Here is an 18731-nt window from a genome sequence, read left to right as displayed (position 1 = left end):
AAATACAACTGACTACAACGCTGAAATTAGTGTTTCTTTGCAATGAGATGCTCATTAATGTGCTCATCCTATGTTCATTCATGTGCATGTCACAAAGTTATAACTTCATATGAGGAGTTTTATTGAACATTTATAAACAAGCTTGTTGGTGTGTCTAATGAGACAGGACAAAGTTAAGTAGGAGAAATTTAGGTTGGGTTGTAGTAGACTGGAGGTGTTCTTTTAGTGCGGTTTTGAAGGAGGGTAGACATGCACTTTCTTTTACACCTGTTGGGAGTGCATTCCACATTGATGTGGCATAGAAGGAGAATGAGTTAAGACCTTTGTTAAATTGGAATCTGGGTTTGACGTGGTTTGTGGAACTCCCCCTGGTGTTGTGGTTATGGCGGTCATTTACGTTATGGAAGTAGTTTGACATGTACTTCGGTATCAGGGAGGTGTAGCGGATTTTATAGACTAGGCTCAGTGCAAGTTGTTTAACTCTGTCCTCCACCCTGCGCCAGCCCACTTTGGAGAAGTGGGTAGGAGTGAGGTGTGATCTGGGGTGGAGGTCTAGAAGTAACCTGACTAGCTTGTTCTAGGATGTTTGGAGTCTAGATTTGAGGGTTTTGGATGTGCTAGGGCAGTGTTTTTCAACCTTTTTTGAGGCAAGGCACATTTTTGTCATAAAAAAAATCCGGAGGCACACCACCAGCAGAAAACTTTAAAAAACTTAACTCCACCAAGTCGTCGTGTCTTATTTTGAGTGTGTTGGTGTCTTCCTGTGTGTAGTGCTTTAGTTCTTGTCTTGCTTATTTTGGTGGCCCTTCCTGTTTAACCGGTGTTTTCCTGTAGTGGCTTCATGTCTTCCTTTTAATGCTATTCCGCGCACCTGCTTTGTTAGCAAGCAAGGCTATTTATGTTGTTGCTATCCTTCTTTGTGTGGACATTGTTGATTGTCATGTCACGTACGGATGTACTTTGTGGATGCCGTAAGTTTTTGCTGTCGTCCAGCATTCTGTCTCTGTTTACTTTGTAGCCAGTTCAGTTTGACTTTTGTTTTGCATAGCCTTTTCCTTTCGTTCATTTTGGGTTTAAGCATTACATACCCTTTTTACCTACACCCTGCCTCCCACTGTGGTCTGCATATCAGGATCACAACAAACCATCCTCGTCTCACCCGACACATTCCGACTTTTACAAAGCAATGCTGCCACCTACTGAAATGGAGTATTACGTGGTTACCCTGCCGAGTTTTACGCAGCACAGACACTAAGCAACGGCACATTATTGGCAGATTCTAATTATTGATTTGCCAAAAATATTTTTGGGATAAATTAGGTGAAGTTGCATAATTTACCACGGCACACCAGACAATATCTCACGGCACACTAGTGTGCCGCGGCACAGTGGTTGAAAAACACTGTGCTAGGGTACCAGGAGGTGCATGCGTAATGGAAAAAGGGTTGAATGAGAGCTCCCGCTAGAATCTTCATGGTGCTTTTGTTGACCAGAGAGGAGATTCTGTAGAGAAATGTTGTTCCTTTTTGATTACCTTGGTTGCCATTTTATCACAGGAAAGATTAGCCTCTAGAATGGAACCTAGGTAGGTGACCTCATCTTAAACGTCCGCTTCCTTTTCCGTACGCTTAGCGCCAGCCCTGCACTCTTGTCTTTTCCTCTGCATCTCCACTGTAGTCTCTGGTTTCATCATGTGGACTCCGGTGTGGGAGAGAGCTTGCGACTGGTCTTCGGTGTCAACAATGGCGCCGTGGCTGAAAGGCTCCCTGGAAGCAAATTCAAAAAGTCCACAAAAAAAAGTACTGAAAGTAGCGCAAAACTCACAAAAGTGCCACCCTTAGTTGCGCAGTTCCGAATGGAGATACTGTAGAAACACATGGAAACAATAGGGAAACATTCAAGAACACACAGAGGAGAATATACGTAAAAGAGCACAGAGCAACTGCAACAGGCAGCCACTTCAGCTGCGCCATCTTGAAAAAAAAAAAAAGGTTCTGCGGCCTTATAGTACGGTATAAGTTGTCAATTTGGACCCAAATAAATCAAATATTATTCATTGCTTTATTAATGCTGCAAAAAATGCAATAATGTGAAAACAGATCTGATATGTTTGTGATAAACATGGATAGGCAGTGTTTCCCATAAACTGCCAAGATACCTGTGGCGGTGGGGGCGTGGCTATGGGCGTGGTCACCATGACATTATCGAGCAATTTGCATAATTTACTACAATGATTTGATTTTCTCTAAAAAGGCTCAAAAAATGTATACTTACTAATTAATAATAACAGTTTTGTTTTAAACGTCCATCCATCCATCCATTTTACAATATAATTACAACACTTTATGTACATATTTATATACAGATTTGAACAATAAGTTATTCACTAAAATATATTTATTAATTGTGGTTCTTACAAAAAATATATCTTATAAAATATAAAAGCTAAAATGTCTCAAAGCTCTGCCCCTTTAATTAGTGTATACTAAATAATTTAACTTTAGCCTACTACTACAACCATATTATTTACCAGCAACATAAAGTGAAACAGAGGCAGAGGTGTCCTGCCACAGTCAGTAACAAATAAACAGAAAACAGTAGTGGTGGTAGATAGACACAGAGCTTCATCAAACATCTGATCCACTGAACAAAGAGCTCCAAAAATCTTGAACTTGAGACTGCCATCAGTTTTACTCCCTACACTTAACCATGTGTTTCCTACTGCCTGCAGACTTTGCACCCTTTGTTATATACACATGTTGTGTTTCTAATATAAATACATTTAATAAAGTCAAATACAAATAAGGCAACAAGAGAAGTATCCTACACTTCTCTTTTGTAAAGTAAATCTGGACAGCCGATATGGGCATCTACATCAACTATATGATTTGCCTGAGAAGCTGGAGAGGACAAAAAATATTTATATTATTATTATTATTTATTTATTTATTTTTAAAATTTTTTTATTTGTGGCGGACGTAATTCTTTCGTGGCGGGCCGCCACAAATAAATGAATGTGTGGGAAACACTGATAGGATAGGATAGGATAGGTCTTTATTGTCATTGCACAAGTACAACGAAACTTTGTTTTCAGCACAAAACTGTTCAAGATGAGACAAACAAACAGTGTACAGGGTTACAGAACAGGAACGCTGATGGGTCGCCACAAAGCGCCCTGTAAAAGATGGGAAAAAGGTAAACGCTGGGGAAGGATGAGTAAAACAATACAATCTAGACTGAGCTCCTAAGGGGGCCCAGTCTGGAGTGGGAAAAAACAAAAACCTCCATAGCAAAGCACATATACATATTACAACGTACATCTCAAGATATCTAGCAACAGAGGGGAGGGAGTGGGGGGCCATGGTGACCGGCTGCAGCTCTCAGGCGCTGCCCATCCTTCCATCACCCCTATGGGATTTGCGTCGAGGGCGTTAAGTTAAGACAAGACAAAGAAGCAAGCAGGAGAGGGAAGGGGAGCGTCTGCCCTCGATGAGTGCCAGTGAGAAAAGCGGAGACTTGATCCTTGTAGATGGAATTGCCGTAGGCGTTTAAAGTGCAACGCACCACAATTGCTTACATGAGTGGAACCTGCATTTGTGTGCTTAACAAAGCACAGTGAAATTGTATTATAATAAATGTAATTTGTTCCAAGTATATCTATGATTTAACAGCAATGTAATAGAATGATTTATGATTATTATTATTATTGTTAGTAATTTTGCCGCATTCTACTCAGGCTTCTGCAAGGCACAATTCTGGTCCCCCAAGAGAAAAAGTACCCAAGGCCAAGAAGGACACGGACCGCACATCAGAGAGTGAGTGTGACAGCGGGAAGGAAAACTTTGGACGCACGGCGATCCCAAAATATCGCAAAAGTGCATCAAGGAGATTTGACAGGTGATTTGTTAGTTTTTGTTACATTATGTTTTCTTCTTGCCTAGTAGGGATTTATTTATTCATATTTACACTTCATTTAGCCCAATTCACTTATTATCATCAAGTAGAAGAATTAATTTCCTTCTGAGACACAAAAGAACATCAGATTGTGGATCTTTGGTCTGCACCCTCATTTTACTAATAACAAGGGCTTAAAGGTCTTTTTTGTGTATTCTAAATTGTAAAATACGGCTTGTCCCAGATGTCTAACGGTCACTATGTTTCCATGCACTAAATTTGTCTGATTTCGCAAACATTTTTTTGGTATTTTCACACCCACATGTGAAGTCCAAGTGTCCATGCACACTCTAATGCGACTATTGGTCATACGTTGTGTGCCTCCCATACACTGGGGGGCGCTCATTTCCTTTTAGCAAGGATCAATGTATTGCTACTCCAGTTGATCTGTGACGTCACACCAGGCATCTGCAGCTCCTTACAAGTAAAAATGTCCGCTGTAATATTGGAATAGAATACAAATATTAGGTCTCAAATGCACTGCAAAAAGTCAGTGTTCAAAAACAAGAATACAAATTACAAAAATGAGGGGTATTTTATTTGAACTAAGCAAAATTATTTGCCAATAGAACAAGAACATTTGGCTTGTCAATACTTTCGAAAACAAGTAAAATTAGCTAACCTCAATGAACCCAAAAATACCTTAAAATAAGTATATTCTCACTAATAACAACTGTACTACTATATGAGTACGTATTTTCTATTGTTTCATTGAAAATAAAACAGCAAAGTCCATTTGGCTGTCATCTGTTTTAATTATGAGACACAATTGTGTCAAATTCATGATTTTTTTTTCATGCTTGAAATAAGAAATTATTATTTAAAAAAAGTAGTTTTATACTTGTGAGTGTTGATGACACAGCTTGTTGATATTCTAGTTTCAAGCATGTTTTACTCAATATAGGTCATCAAATCTCAGCAACAAACTGTAATATCTTACTGAGATCATTTAGGACCAAAACACTCAAAACAAGTAAAACACTAACATAAAATCTGCTTAGTGAAAAGAATGATCTTATCAGACAGAAAATAAGCAAATATCACCCTTATTTGAGATATTTCATCTTACTTAGATTTCAGTTTTTGCAGTGTGGCTATGCTGATGTTAAATAACAGACAGTATCGAGAAATGATGTAATATTGTGCTACGAACATGACGCTACTACCAATAATGTATCGGAGCGGATGCAGCTCCGAAGCAAAAGAAAGACCGACAGGAGTTGTTTCGAAATAATTTTGGACGGAGAATCATGGAAGCAAAACTTTCGAATGTCTTGTAGTTCATTCATAAGGCTCTTTGGATCGATGGAAAGCGTTTTAAATCCGAAGGAAAAGTCAGTTTATTACCAGGCCAATATTGTTCCAGATGAAGGTTGTTATTGTTCTGGACTATCCTGCCAGTTGTGCGGAATGCAGAGTTATTGTTGATCAGTTCAGAGTGCACAAATGCAGCGTGAAGAGGTTTGGGTACGCTTTATTATTTGCCATGTAATACCTGCTTTATTCTCTTTCACGTAATTTGTATTTTGTTCGGCGGTCCGAATTAAGCCGGAAATTTTCCATTTCCTTTGCTACCTTTTTAAATAAATCTCTGTTCTCTTTCTCCCATTGATACACTTCAAAATGTTCTAATTTTAATTTGTGAAGCAAATAGACAGTCTCCTCTTCATTCCAATTGTTGCTATGTTTTTATTGAATGGTATCTGCTTCTGGGTTATATCCTGAGCGATACAGAGTCCTCTCCGACCGCACACACCCACTCGAGAGATGTGGAGCCGTATTTATCAAGCTTCTTAGAATTACTCCTAAGAAGTCTGCTAAGAGTTGACGTAAGAGTAAATAAATTCCTCGCTGAAAGCTGCACTTAAAAGTTAGTTATCAAGCGTCTTACTCACACTTTCAGCGAAGTGTAGGACTGAATCTTAAGTGTCAGACTCAGAGCTGAATTACGACATTACTACGTGCCGTAAACGGAATTTTAGGTGACGTCATTTCTGTGTCCATAGAAATGACCAATCACGGAAGGGGAATCCCTTGTCTAAGAATAAAGAAATATCTTAGAAATATTTAAGTGGACAATGGGAGTGTATATTTTGACAATAAACTACAAAATAATACAAAACAAACAAACAATATTGGCAATGAATCAAAAATAAATGTTTCCTTTTTGTTGCACCTTTCCTGCTTCCTGCTCCCAGACCGTAGTCGAAGAGCGCAGGGGAGACACTTCTCCAGGGCCGATGTATGCTCGGGGCAACACCCTTCACTTTACCCGGCAGTGGATCTCCACAGCGGACGACTTTAGAGTGAATGATGAGTCCGGCGATTAGTTGCAAATCTTGCTTTATTGATTGCTTGCACACAGCCAATCCAATACAAAACAAACTAGTCCCCACCCGCATTCACGCTACCGCTCCCTCTCTTCTCTCGCCCACACACTCACTGACGTCACTCACCTCACATGCTGTCACCTATTAAAGGGCCACACACACACATACGCTACTCTCATAACATTTTCTTTTCAATTCATTAATTAGGCAACTAATTTGAAACTGGTGTGGGTGGCTCTATATATACTAGCCCACTGCAGCCACATGCAGAAATCAACAAGGAATCGAAAATTATTAAATCTGTGACAAAAATAATACCCGCTCTGTCTAAACGATACCGTTTGATCAGCTGCCTGTCATCAAACAAAGCCAGGACATCCTTCCGCTCCATGAACGTTCGCGCACGTCTCTCTCGCCTCAGTGCCATCCCCCGCTGGCAACTCCTAACCACTTAAAGGCCTACTGAAACCCACTACTACCGACCACGCAGTCTGATAGTTTATATATCAATGATGAAATCTTAACATTATAACACATGCCAATACGGCCGGGTTAACTTATAAAGTGACATTTTAAATTTGCCGCTAAACTTCCGGTTCGAAACGCCTCTGAGGATGACGTATGCGTGTGACGTAGCCCGGCGAACACGGGTATGCCTTCCACATTGAAGCCGATACGAAAAAGCTCTGTTTTCATTTCATAATTCCACAGTATTCTGGACATCTGTGTTCGTGAATCTGTTTCAATCATGTTCATTGCATTATGGAGAAGGAAGCCAAGCAAGCAAAGAAGAAAGTTGTCGGTGCGAAATGGACGTATTTTTCGAACGTAGTCAGCCACAACAGTACACAGCCGGCGCTTCTTTGTTTACATTCCCGAAAGATGCAGTCAAGATGGAAGAACTCGGATAACAGAGACTCTAACCAGGAGGACTTTTGATTTGGATACACAGACGCCTGTAGGGAACTGGGACAACACAGACTCTTACCAGGATTACTTTGATTTGGATGACAAAGACGCAGACGTGCTACTGTGAGTATGCAGCTTTGGCTTTTTTTTGCGTATGTACGTAACTTTTTTAAAATATATAAGCTTTATGAACCTTGGGTTAGGTGAACGGTCTTTTGGGCTGAGTGATTGTGTGTGTTGATCATGTGTTTGAATTGTATTGGCGTGTTCTATGGAGCTAGGAGCTAGCAGAGGAGCTAGGAGCTAGCATAACACGTACCGTACCGTACGTGCGCGTCACGTACGTAACTTTTTTAAAATATATAAGCTTTATGAACCTTGGGTTAGGTGAACGGTCTTTTGGGCTGAGTGATTGTGTGTGTTGATCAGGTGTTTGAATTGTATTGGCGTGTTCTATGGAGCTAGGAGCTAGCAGAGGAGCTAGGAGCTAGCATAACAAACACGCAGGTGTTATTATGCAGGATTAATTTGTGGCATATTAAATATAAGCCTGGTTGTGTTGTGGCTAATAGAGTATATATATGTCTTGTGTTTATTTACTGTTGTAGTCATTCCCAGCTGAATATCAGGTACCGTGAGTATGCAGCCTTGGCTGCTAAACATTCGATAACTTGACCGTATGTGCGCGTCACGTACGTAACTTTTTAAAAATATATAAGCTTTATGAACCTTGGGTTAGGTAAACGGTCTTTTGGGCTGAGTGATTGTGTGTGTTGATCAGGTGTTTGAATTGTATTGGCGTGTTCTATGGAGCTAGGAGCTAGCAGAGGAGCTAGGAGCTAGCATAACAAACACGCAGGTGTTTTTATGCAGGATTAATTTGTGGCATATTAAATATAAGCCTGGTTGTGTTGTGGCTAATAGAGTATATATATGTCTTGTGTTTATTTACTGTTGTAGTCATTCCCAGCTGAATATCAGGTCACCCCCGGCTCTCACAGCATCTTCCCTATCTGAATAGCTTCAACTCCCCACTAGTCCTTCACTTGCACTTTACTCATCCACAAATCTTTCATCCTCGCTCAAATTAATGGGGAAATTGTCGCTTTCTCGGTCCGAATCTCTCTCACTTCATGCTGCCATCATTGTAAACAATAGGGAACTTTGCGTATATGTTCAACTGACTACGTCACGCTACTTCCGGTAGGTGCAAGCCTTTTTTTTATCAGATACCAAAAGTTGCAATCTTTATCGTCGTTGTTCTATACTAAATCCTTTCAGCAAAAATATGGCAATATCGCGAAATGATCAAGTATGACACATAGAATAGATCTGCTATCCCCGTTTAAATAAAAAAAATTCATTTCAGTAGGCCTTTAAGACACCTCTGAAGGTCTCTTAAATATCGTGGAGAGTAGGAGTGATTCTTAGACTTAAGAAAGTTGATAAATAGCTTTTATTCTTAAGTTTGAGAGTAGGACTAAATTTCGCAAATTCTCAGGACTTAAGTGTAAAATGGCACTCTAAGACGCTTGATAAATACGGCCCCTGGTTTTCAATCGCATAATCTAGGTGTGTTAGTCCGACTTTTCAAAAACCGAACACGATAGGACTAGGGTGTTTCAATGGATTGTAGGATGCTTCTTTAGAGCCGAACTATTTGAGACACTTACTGACTGTAGCTAATGGGAGTCATCTATGAAGGCACCTGTGAAGTCCTATAAAAAATATTCAAAAACTGCCAACAAAACTCCATTTACAAGCCGTGGCCTGCATATTAACCTAGTATTGGCAATGTTATTATTAGAGTAAACGCCGAGGAACTATTTTTTAGTAACATAGCGTATTGATCACCGAGAGGTAACTAGCTTATGCGGCTATTGATATACTGAGCTGCTGCTGGATCGCTCGCCTCTGAGTTGGTAAAAGTTTGTGTTGGATTATAAATCATGCCAAATAACTTGTATAGTAGAAGGTTGTGTCCATAAAACAGTTCTTCTCAATTAGTTAGGCGTGGTGCGAAGCCAAGGGTGCGCTAATTAGTCATTGTTGGCCCTCACAAATTAGTAGTATTAGTAGTAGTTGATAGTGTATATTTACGATTTAGATTGAATTAAAAAAAGAAAGACATCTATGTGTTTGTCTCACATAGGGATTGTAAATGATAGCCTAAATTAAAAGAAAAGTGGACTTCCCCTTGAAGATGCCAGCGTTGGTAATTTAATTTAAGCCAGAGCGTTTCTGTCCCCATCAAAAAGCAAATAATTCAAATTTGGATTGGCCATCGAGCTGATAAAACACCTGTTTTATGGACTGTTGGGCAGCAAAACCATTCTGGTTCTGTCTGCAGCGATCAGGAAAATCCCAAACAGAAGATTTCCAAGTCTGCTGTTAGACCCAGGAGGTGTTCTTCCACAACCAAAGGAGGCACAGATGCATCAAGGCCAGCAGGAAGCGTCTCACTGAGTGCACCAAGCAATGAGAAATCCAAGTTCAACGAGGAGGAAACTTACAGGGTGCACAATGGCAGGAAAAAAAATCAATGGTGGCAAGGAGGCCTTATTTTTGACCCCATTCCATGTGTTACGTACTCAGGCTATTGTGGAGGAGCGGGACCAGGAAAGAGAGAGGCGATGGAAGGCCGAGCAGGCCGTCACTAAACTCACAGAGGATCTAAAGTGCCTTAAGACCAAAGTCAGTGAGGAGAAAGACCTGCAGAGCATGGCCATGCACACCACAGACAGGTACAAAGACTCATCTATTCAAACTTCAAACAAACTAGTGTATTACGTTAAACTAACTTGTGTTTTACTTTAAACAGACTCATACACTTCATACTTTGTTTTCTACATTTAAAACAAACACCTTGTGATCTACATAACATGTAATGGTTTGTTTTGTGGGCTGTCTCATTTACATGTCAAAGCCCTCCTCCAGGCCAAGCCCCCTAAAAATGGCCGACTTGCGCCAAGCTCTTGATTAATTGATTGATTGAAACTTTTATTAGTAGATTGCACAGTACAGTACATATTCCGTACAATTGACCACTAAATGGTGACACCACAATAAGTTTTTCAACTTGTTGAAGTCGGGGTCTACGTTAATCAATTCATGGCAAAGCTCTTACGTTAAATCTCAAACATAAATGGAAGCATCCGCTGACATAACAAAGGGAAAATAACGTCCCTTAAAGGCCTACTGAAATGAATTTTTTTTATTTAAACGGGGATAGCAGATCTATTCTATGTGTCATACTTGATCATTTCGCGATATTGCCATATTTTTGCTGAAAGGATTTAGTATAGAACAACGACGATAAAGATTGCAACTTTTGGTATCTGATAAAAAAAAGGCTTGCACCTACCGGAAGTAGCGTGACGTAGTCAGTTGAACATATACGCAAAGTTCCCTATTGTTTACAATGATGGCCGCATGAAGTGAGAGAGATTCGGACCGAGAAAGCGACAATTTCCCCATTAATTTGAGCGAGGATGAAAGATTTGTGGATGAGTAAAGTGCAAGTGAAGGACTAGTGGGGAGTTGAAGCTATTCAGATAGGGAAGATGCTGTGAGAGGCGGGGGTGACCTGATATTCAGCTGGGAATGACTACAACAGTAAATAAACACAAGACATATATATACTCTATTAGCCACAACACAACCAGGCTTATATTTAATATGCCACAAATTAATCCTGCATAAAAACACCTGCGTGTTTGTTATGCTAGCTCCTAGCTCCTCTGCTAGCTCCTAGCTCCATAGAACACGCCAATACAATTCAAACACCTGATCAACACACACAATCACTCAGCCCAAAAGACCGTTTACCTAACCCAAGGTTCATAAACCTTATATATTTTTAAAAAGTTACGTACGTGACGCGCACATACGGTCAAGTTATCGAATGTTTAGCAGCCAAGGCTGCATACTCACGGTACCTGATATTCAGCTGGGAATGACTACAACAGTAAATAAACACAAGACATATATATACTCTATTAGCCACAACACAAGCAGGCTTATATTTAATATGCCACAAATTAATCCTGCATAATAACACCTGCGTGTTTGTTATGCTAGCTCCTAGCTCCTCTGCTAGCTCCTAGCTCCATAGAACACGCCAATACAATTCAAACACCTGATCAACACACACAATCACTCAGCCCAAAAGACCGTTCACCTAACCCAAGGTTCATAAAGCTTATATATTTTTAAAAAGTTACGTACGTGACGCGCACGTACGGTACGGTACGTGTTATGCTAGCTCCTAGCTCCTCTGCTAGCTCCTAGCTCCATAGAACACGCCAATACAATTCAAACACATGATCAACACACACAATCACTCAGCCCAAAAGACCGTTCACCTAACCCAAGGTTCATAAAGATTATATATTTTAAAAAAGTTACGTACATACGCAAAAAAAAGCCAAAGCTGCATACTCACAGTAGCACGTCTGCGTCTTTGTCATCCAAATCAAAGTAATCCTGGTAAGAGTCTGTGTTGTCCCAGTTCTCTACAGGCGTCTGTGTATCCAAATCAAAAGTCCTCCTGGTTAGAGTCTCTGTTATCCGAGTTCTTCCATCTTGACTGCATCTTCCGGGAATGTAAACAAAGAAGCGCCGGCTGTGTACTGTTGTGGCTGACTACGTTCGAAAAATACGTCCGTTTCGCACCGACAACTTTCTTCTTTGCTTGCTTGGCTTCCTTCTCCATAATGCAATGAACATGATTGAAACAGATTCACGAACACAGATGTCCAGAATACTGTGGAATTATGAAATGAAAACAGAGCTTTTTCGTATCGGCTTCAATGTGGAAGGCATACCCGTGTTCGCCGGGCTACGTCACACGCATACGTCATCCTCAGAGGCGTTTCGAACCGGAAGTTTAGCGGCAAATTTAAAATGTCACTTTATAAGTTAACCCGGCCGTATTGGCATGTGTTATAATGTTAAGATTTCATCATTGATATATAAACTATCAGACTGCGTGGTCGGTAGTAGTGGGTTTCAGTAGGCCTTTAAATCTTGAATTTCAAACGGCTCATTTGGAGCAAGTTTGGTAGAAGGTAATATTTTTTTTATAAATATCTCTTACATGCCGCTATAGTTTGATTTCACATTTTCAGGACTTATGAGGGTCCCAAATACACAAAGGTACCAACATGTAAAAAGAGTTGTTTTTGCACAATAGGACCCCTTTAAAACTAACTCCCGTTTAAGACTAACTAAAAGGTTTCTTTAAAATAAGTTATGTATTACTTAAAACTAACTCGTGTATTACCGTATTTTCCGCACTATATATATATATATATAAAGCGCATAGATTAGACCAGACCTGGGCATTCTGCGGCCCGCGGGCCACATCCGCCCCTTTGTGCGTCCCTGTCCGGCCCGTGTGAGGCCAATCATAAATTACAAAATACATTTTAAAAAGTATCTATGTCGAGTGTGCAATACAACGGTGCTGCTTTTGTTTTGAAAAGCATTATTTGTATTACTTCCGTGTGGACGTATGCGCGTGCGTGATTGTGTGTGAATGTGAACAGCTGCAATCACAAATTACAAAATAAAGTTGAAAAAACATAAATGTCGTGTGCGCAATACAACTGTGCTGCTTTTATTTTGAAAAGTGTTATTTATGGGTGTATGTCCGTGTGTAACCTGTGAGTGAAGGTGCACAGCGACAAGTGATGCTCGGTTTACACCCGAGACGCTAAAAAGAGAAAAGTTGATGAGGAATGGCGTGTTTTCAACAAGACATGGACTGCCAAGCAACGTTCCGTCTAAGGTGCGCGCCTGCGCAATTGCGCACTGCTCAAGCGTCCTCTGTGCACAGCAAATATATGCCGCGCACCAAATCAAACCCGTCTGAATTCTAAACAAAATAAACACATTTATTCTGTGTAATTTTGCAATGCAACTCTGAGTGACAGTGACAACAAGCGGCCCTAACGGTGTTCGTCAACACCGTTCAATTGAACACCGTTCAATTATTGTAACGTCTATCGAGATGCTTCGAGGACAGGAATTATATCGATCACTTTATTGAGCAAAACTGTTTATATTGGGCCATAACCACATCAAAAACATGAGTAAAACACTTCTATCTCGAAAAACTAGTAATTTTCTGCCATACAAACCAGGCCAAAACCAATTTGTCATCTGTCACCAACACGCATACCACTAAACCACTGGTGCGTTTATGGCCACACAAAAAGTCGGACAACTCAAACACCACACAAAGTTACACTATGACTCCTCAGTCATACGTGTGCTTATTTTACCGTCATTTATTATTAATGTTAATTTATTGATATTAATCATGGAATGCTGTTACTAGAGAAAGTTACAGGAATGCACACTTCATCCTATGCTTACATTCATTGTGCAACATGAGATTGTTTAAGGGGAACTAAATGTGATCTCTGAAAGGGGTACAAATGATTTCCAAAGCAGTGCTTTTGGTATAAAGTTAAGTTAGGTTAAATGAAAGTATTATTATTATTATTAATTATTATTATTATTATTATTATTATTATTATTAATGTTACGGTATACATCAAAAATAGTATTGAGCAAAATTTAATTGAAATATTGTTGATGTGGCCCTCAGGCAGTGCTCGGGTTGCTCATGCGGCCCCCGGTAAAAATTAATTGCCCACCCCTGGATTAGACGCTACAGTAGAGGCTGGGGTTACATTATGCATCCATTAGATGGAGCTGCGCTAAAGGGAATGTCAACAAAACAGTCAGATAGGTCAGTCAAACTTTATTAATAGATTACAAACCAGCGTTCTGACAACTCCGTTCTCTCCTATAATGAATAAACAGCTGTTTTATTATTTTCCCCGAGGTAAAGTCAGTGACGTGGTATTTCGTTTATCTTTTAATAACAGCAAGGTATAACATGTAGTGCATAGGGGTGTAACGGTACACAAACATTTCGGTTCGGTACGTACCTCGGTTTAGAGGTCACGGTTCGGTTCATTTTTGGTACAGTAATAAAACAACAAAATATACTTTTTTGGGTTATTTATTTACCAAATTTGCAAAATATTCCACCAAAAACATAAAATCTGCTTAGTGAGAAGAATTATCTTATCAGACAGAAAATAAGCAAATATCACCCTTATTTGAGATATTTCATCTTACTTAGATTTCAGTTTTTGCAGTGTATGAGGTGGTTTGATGTCTTCATCCAGGCTGAAAGATGTTCTGCTGAAGGAGCAATCGGGACGCTGTGAACTGCAGATGCGTGTAGAGGAGCTGCAAGGCAGGTGTCGATCTTTGACTCAGAAGCTGCAACAGGCCCGCGGCGCGGAGGAGCAGCAGAAACAATCAATACTCAAACTGAAGGAGAACATCTCCGCTGGAGAAGCGCACCGAGCTCGCCAGCAGGCTGAAGAGGTACACATACTACTACCACTCACCAAAAAGGCCATATTTTAGACTTAGTTTTTACGCTTGGCTTATACATTTTAAACTTGTCTGTAAATGATGCCCACATGAAGGATCATAGTCTTGTTTTGTTTGATCGGCACTTTAGTCCTGAGCCCGAGCCTTCAAAAGGTCTCAGAGGCGTGTTCTCACTGCTAAAACTGCAGACAGATTTTCTGATATGTTTGAGCCTATTTTAGTTATGAACTGTCTCGATGTGGATGATCTCATTCACTGTTTTAACAATCACTGTGTAACAACTCCGGATCAGGTGGCTCTTGTTAAATCCAGCTTGTCTACTCAGAAAAAAGTGTGCCCTTGCAGTGTTTCCCCCAGAAAATGTGTTAGTTAAGGTGGTGTCTCTCCGGCGGACAGACCGGGGAAGGGGGTGGGTGGGTGTAAGGATCAGTGTAACTCGGCCTGTCGCCATCACGTCTCCACCTCGTCGCTGCCACCACAGCCTGGGTATAGACTACAGACTGGCCTGGCAATAGACTACAGCAGGGGTCACCAACGCGGTGCCCGCGGGCACCAGGTAGCCCGTAAGGACCAGATGAGTAGCCCGCCGGCCTGTTCTAAAAATAGCTCAAATAGCAGCACTTCCCAGTGAGCTGCCTCTATTTTTTAAATTTTATTTATTTACTAGCAATCTGGTCTCGCTTTGCCCGACATTTTTAATTCTAAGAGAAACAAAACTCAAATAGAATTTGAAAATCCAAGAAAATATTTTAAAGACTTGGTCTTCACTTGTTCAAATAAATTCATTAATTTTTTTACTTTGCTTCTTATAACTTTCAGAAAGACAATTTTAGAGAAAAAATACAACCTTAAAAATGATTTTAGGATTTTTAAACACATATACCTTTTTACCTTTTAAATTCCTTCCTCTTCTTTCCTGACAATTTAAATCAATGTTCAAGTAAATGTATTTTTTTTATTGTAAAGAATAATAAATAAATTGTAATTTAATTCTTCATTTTAGCTTCTGTTTTTTCGACGAAGAATATTTGTGAAATATTTCTTCAAACTTATTATGATTAAAATTCAAAAAAATTATTCTGGCAAATCTAGAAAATCTGTAGAATCAAATTTAAATCTTATTTCAAAGTCTTTTGAATTTATTAAAAAAAATTTTGTTCTGGAAAATTTAGAAGAAATAATGATTTGTCATTGTTAGAAATATAGCTTGGTCCAATTTGTTATATATTCTAACAAAGTGTAGATTGGATTTTAACCTATTTAAAACATGTCATCAAAATTCTAAAATTAATCTTAATCAGAAAAAATTACTAATGATGTTCTATAAATTATTTTTTAAAGTTTTTTTCTTCTTTTTTTCGGTTGAATTTAGAATTTTAAAGATTCGAAATTGAAGATAAACTATGTTTCAATTTTTTTTTTCGTGTTTTCTCCTCTTTTAAACCATTCAATTAAGTGTAAATATCATTAATTATTAATAATAACATAGAGCAATTTATTTAAGTGTGTATCAAAATGGTAGCCCTTCACATTAATCAGTACCCAAGAAGTAGCTCTTGGTTTCAAAAAGGTTGGTGACCCCTGGACTACAGACTGCAGTGAAGTAGGCCGGCTTCGTCGCATGAAGAAGCCTACAATTTTTGGTTGTGTTTTCCGCTCCATTTCCTGAATGGCGATATACGATATATATTAGGGGTGTGGGAAAAAATCAATTCGAATTCGAATCGCGATTCTCACGTTGTGCGATTCAGAATCAATTCCCATTTTAAAAAAATCGATTTTTATTTTATTTTCTTTATTTATACTTTTATTTTATTTTTTTAATTAATCAATCCAACAAAACAATACACAGCAATACCGTAACAATGCAATCCAATTCCCAAACCAAACCCGACCCAGCAACACTCAGAACTGCAATAAACAGAGCAATTGAGAGGAGACACAAACACGACACAGAACAAACTAAAAGTAGTGAAACAAAAATGAATATTATCAACAACAGTATCAATATTAGTTACAATTTCAACATAGCAGTGATTAAAAATCCCTCATTGACATTATCATTAGACATTTATAAAAAAAAATTAAAAAAGAACAATAGTGTCACAGTGGCTTACACTTGCATCGCATCTCATAAGCTTGACAACACACTGTGTCCAATATTTTCACAAAGATCAAATAAGTCATATTTTTGGTTCATTTAATAGTTCAAACAAATGTACATTATTGCAATCAGTTGATAAAACATTGTCCTTTACAATTATAAAAGCTTTTTACAAAAATCTACTACTCTGCTTGCATGTCAGCAGACTGGGGTAGATCCTGCTGAAATCTATGTATTCCATGAATAGACAATCCTTTTGAATCGGGAAAAAATCGTTTTTGACTCGAGAATCGTGTTGAATTGAAAAAAAAAAATTGATTTTGAATCGAATCGTGATTCCAAGAATCGATATTGAATCAAATCGTGGGACACCCAAAGATTCACAGCCCTAATATATATCTCGATATTTTTCCCGTAAAGTAAAAACAAAACAGTCCTAGCTACCTGAGATACTAAGTATGTCATTATTATGACTTAGTAAGTCAATATTTTGACTTAGTAATTTAGTAAGTCAAAATAATGACTTACTGTAAGTAAGCGTTTGAAAAAAAGAGTTAAAAGTGGAGCCACATGCTGAAATATGTTCAACTCCATCCATCCATCCATTTACTACCGCTTGTCCCGTTCAAGGTCGCGTGGGGTGCTGGAGCCTATCTCAGCTATTCAACTCATCATACTTAATTTATTACAGCATTTGGGAAGCCTGTAGTTGATTTTTAGTATGTAAATGTTATATTTTTATCAACATGTGATAGCAGGGACCCTGCCATTCAAAACTAGGCTGCAACATTACTAATGATTAATGTAACTATAGCTGAAAAAATAGTACAATAGCAATAGGAGAGACTATTCATTCCTGAACACCATGGAGTTCATGTAGGCTTAATGATGCACTTACATTATTATATCAACTATCAGAGACAGCTTCAGGAAACTCTTCATTTAACATAATGTTGTTTTTTGCTGCTTCAACACAGCTCAATCAACACAGAAAAGGGTAAAGTGAAATAACTTAGTTGTTAACTGTAGGTCAATAATGCGTGGGTGGGACAATGCTGGGTGCTGCAGTGACGTACTGACAGAGGCAAAACTAAGCGGAGCAGCTTGTTAAGACTTTAGTTTAGGCACTGCAGGAATTCCCTGCCTTGGACTAATGAAGATATCCTTAGACTTAAGAGATTGTCGAAAGACTGAACGCCTGTGGAAATCCTCTAATCCTCCAAAAGGGTCTCCAGCAGAGAGGGGGTGAATGCGGCAGGCTCCCATGAATGATTGGCTGTGGCCCCTCCCTCTTCTTTCAGATGAAGCGGCACCAGGAGCTGGAGAACAAGGTATCGGCCCTGAAGCGGGAGTTACACATTCAGAGGGCCAGCGTGTGCCAGCACACTGACAAAGTACAGCAGCTGCAGGAACTGCTGGCAAACCGAGAACAAGAGCACAGGTACTCCTCTGGGACCATTCAAAATTATGATTTTGGCCTATTTGAATGAATGTTTTACTGTTGTTAAAAGTTTGTTTTCATCAGCACGGGTCAACGTCTTTGTTCCGTTATGTATTGTGTGCAATGTACTTTCTATAGATTTTAGTCTTTTTAACATTCATCTTCTGAACATCTGCCCAACAAATTCCAGAGAATTCACAAATTGATCAAATAAAATATTCGTAAAGCTATATATATATATATATATATATATATATATATATATATATATATATATATATATATATATATATATATATATATATATATATATATATATATATATATTAATATTTTTTTCTGTTTTGTTAGTACTGTGTACATATTTAATTACAGTGGTACCTCTGCTGATTGGTTTTTCTGACGGAGCTCGTAACTCAAATCATGTTTTCCATTGAAATTAATTGAAATTTAAATGAGTTAGAGAGCCTATAAAATCATCACAATTTTAACAAGCTTCAATGTTTCAATCAATCAATGTTTACTTATATAGCCCTAAATCACAAGTGTCTCAAAGGGCTGCACAAGCCACAAC

General features: G+C 38.9%; 1 protein-coding gene across 3 annotated transcripts in view; it reads left to right on the top strand.

Moving 5' to 3' along the window:
- The window catches only part of lrrcc1 (leucine rich repeat and coiled-coil centrosomal protein 1), a 49608-nt gene that overhangs the window by 10308 nt on the left and 20569 nt on the right, over positions 1–18731 (top strand). For all 3 annotated transcript variants that reach the window (XM_062023799.1, XM_062023798.1, XM_062023797.1), the window contains exons 8-12: positions 3737–3897; positions 9544–9709; positions 9789–9937; positions 14399–14603; positions 18018–18157. In XM_062023799.1, coding sequence (XP_061879783.1) covers positions 3737–3897; positions 9544–9709; positions 9789–9937; positions 14399–14603; positions 18018–18157 — 821 coding nt within the window. The remainder of the gene's footprint in view (positions 1–3736; positions 3898–9543; positions 9710–9788; positions 9938–14398; positions 14604–18017; positions 18158–18731) is intronic.

The sequence above is a fragment of the Entelurus aequoreus genome, linkage group LG16 (genome assembly GCF_033978785.1).
Source record: "Entelurus aequoreus isolate RoL-2023_Sb linkage group LG16, RoL_Eaeq_v1.1, whole genome shotgun sequence".
Taxonomy (NCBI): domain Eukaryota; kingdom Metazoa; phylum Chordata; class Actinopteri; order Syngnathiformes; family Syngnathidae; genus Entelurus; species Entelurus aequoreus.
Note: the sequence above shows the minus strand (reverse complement) of the source record. Positions and strands in the feature narration are given on the sequence as shown.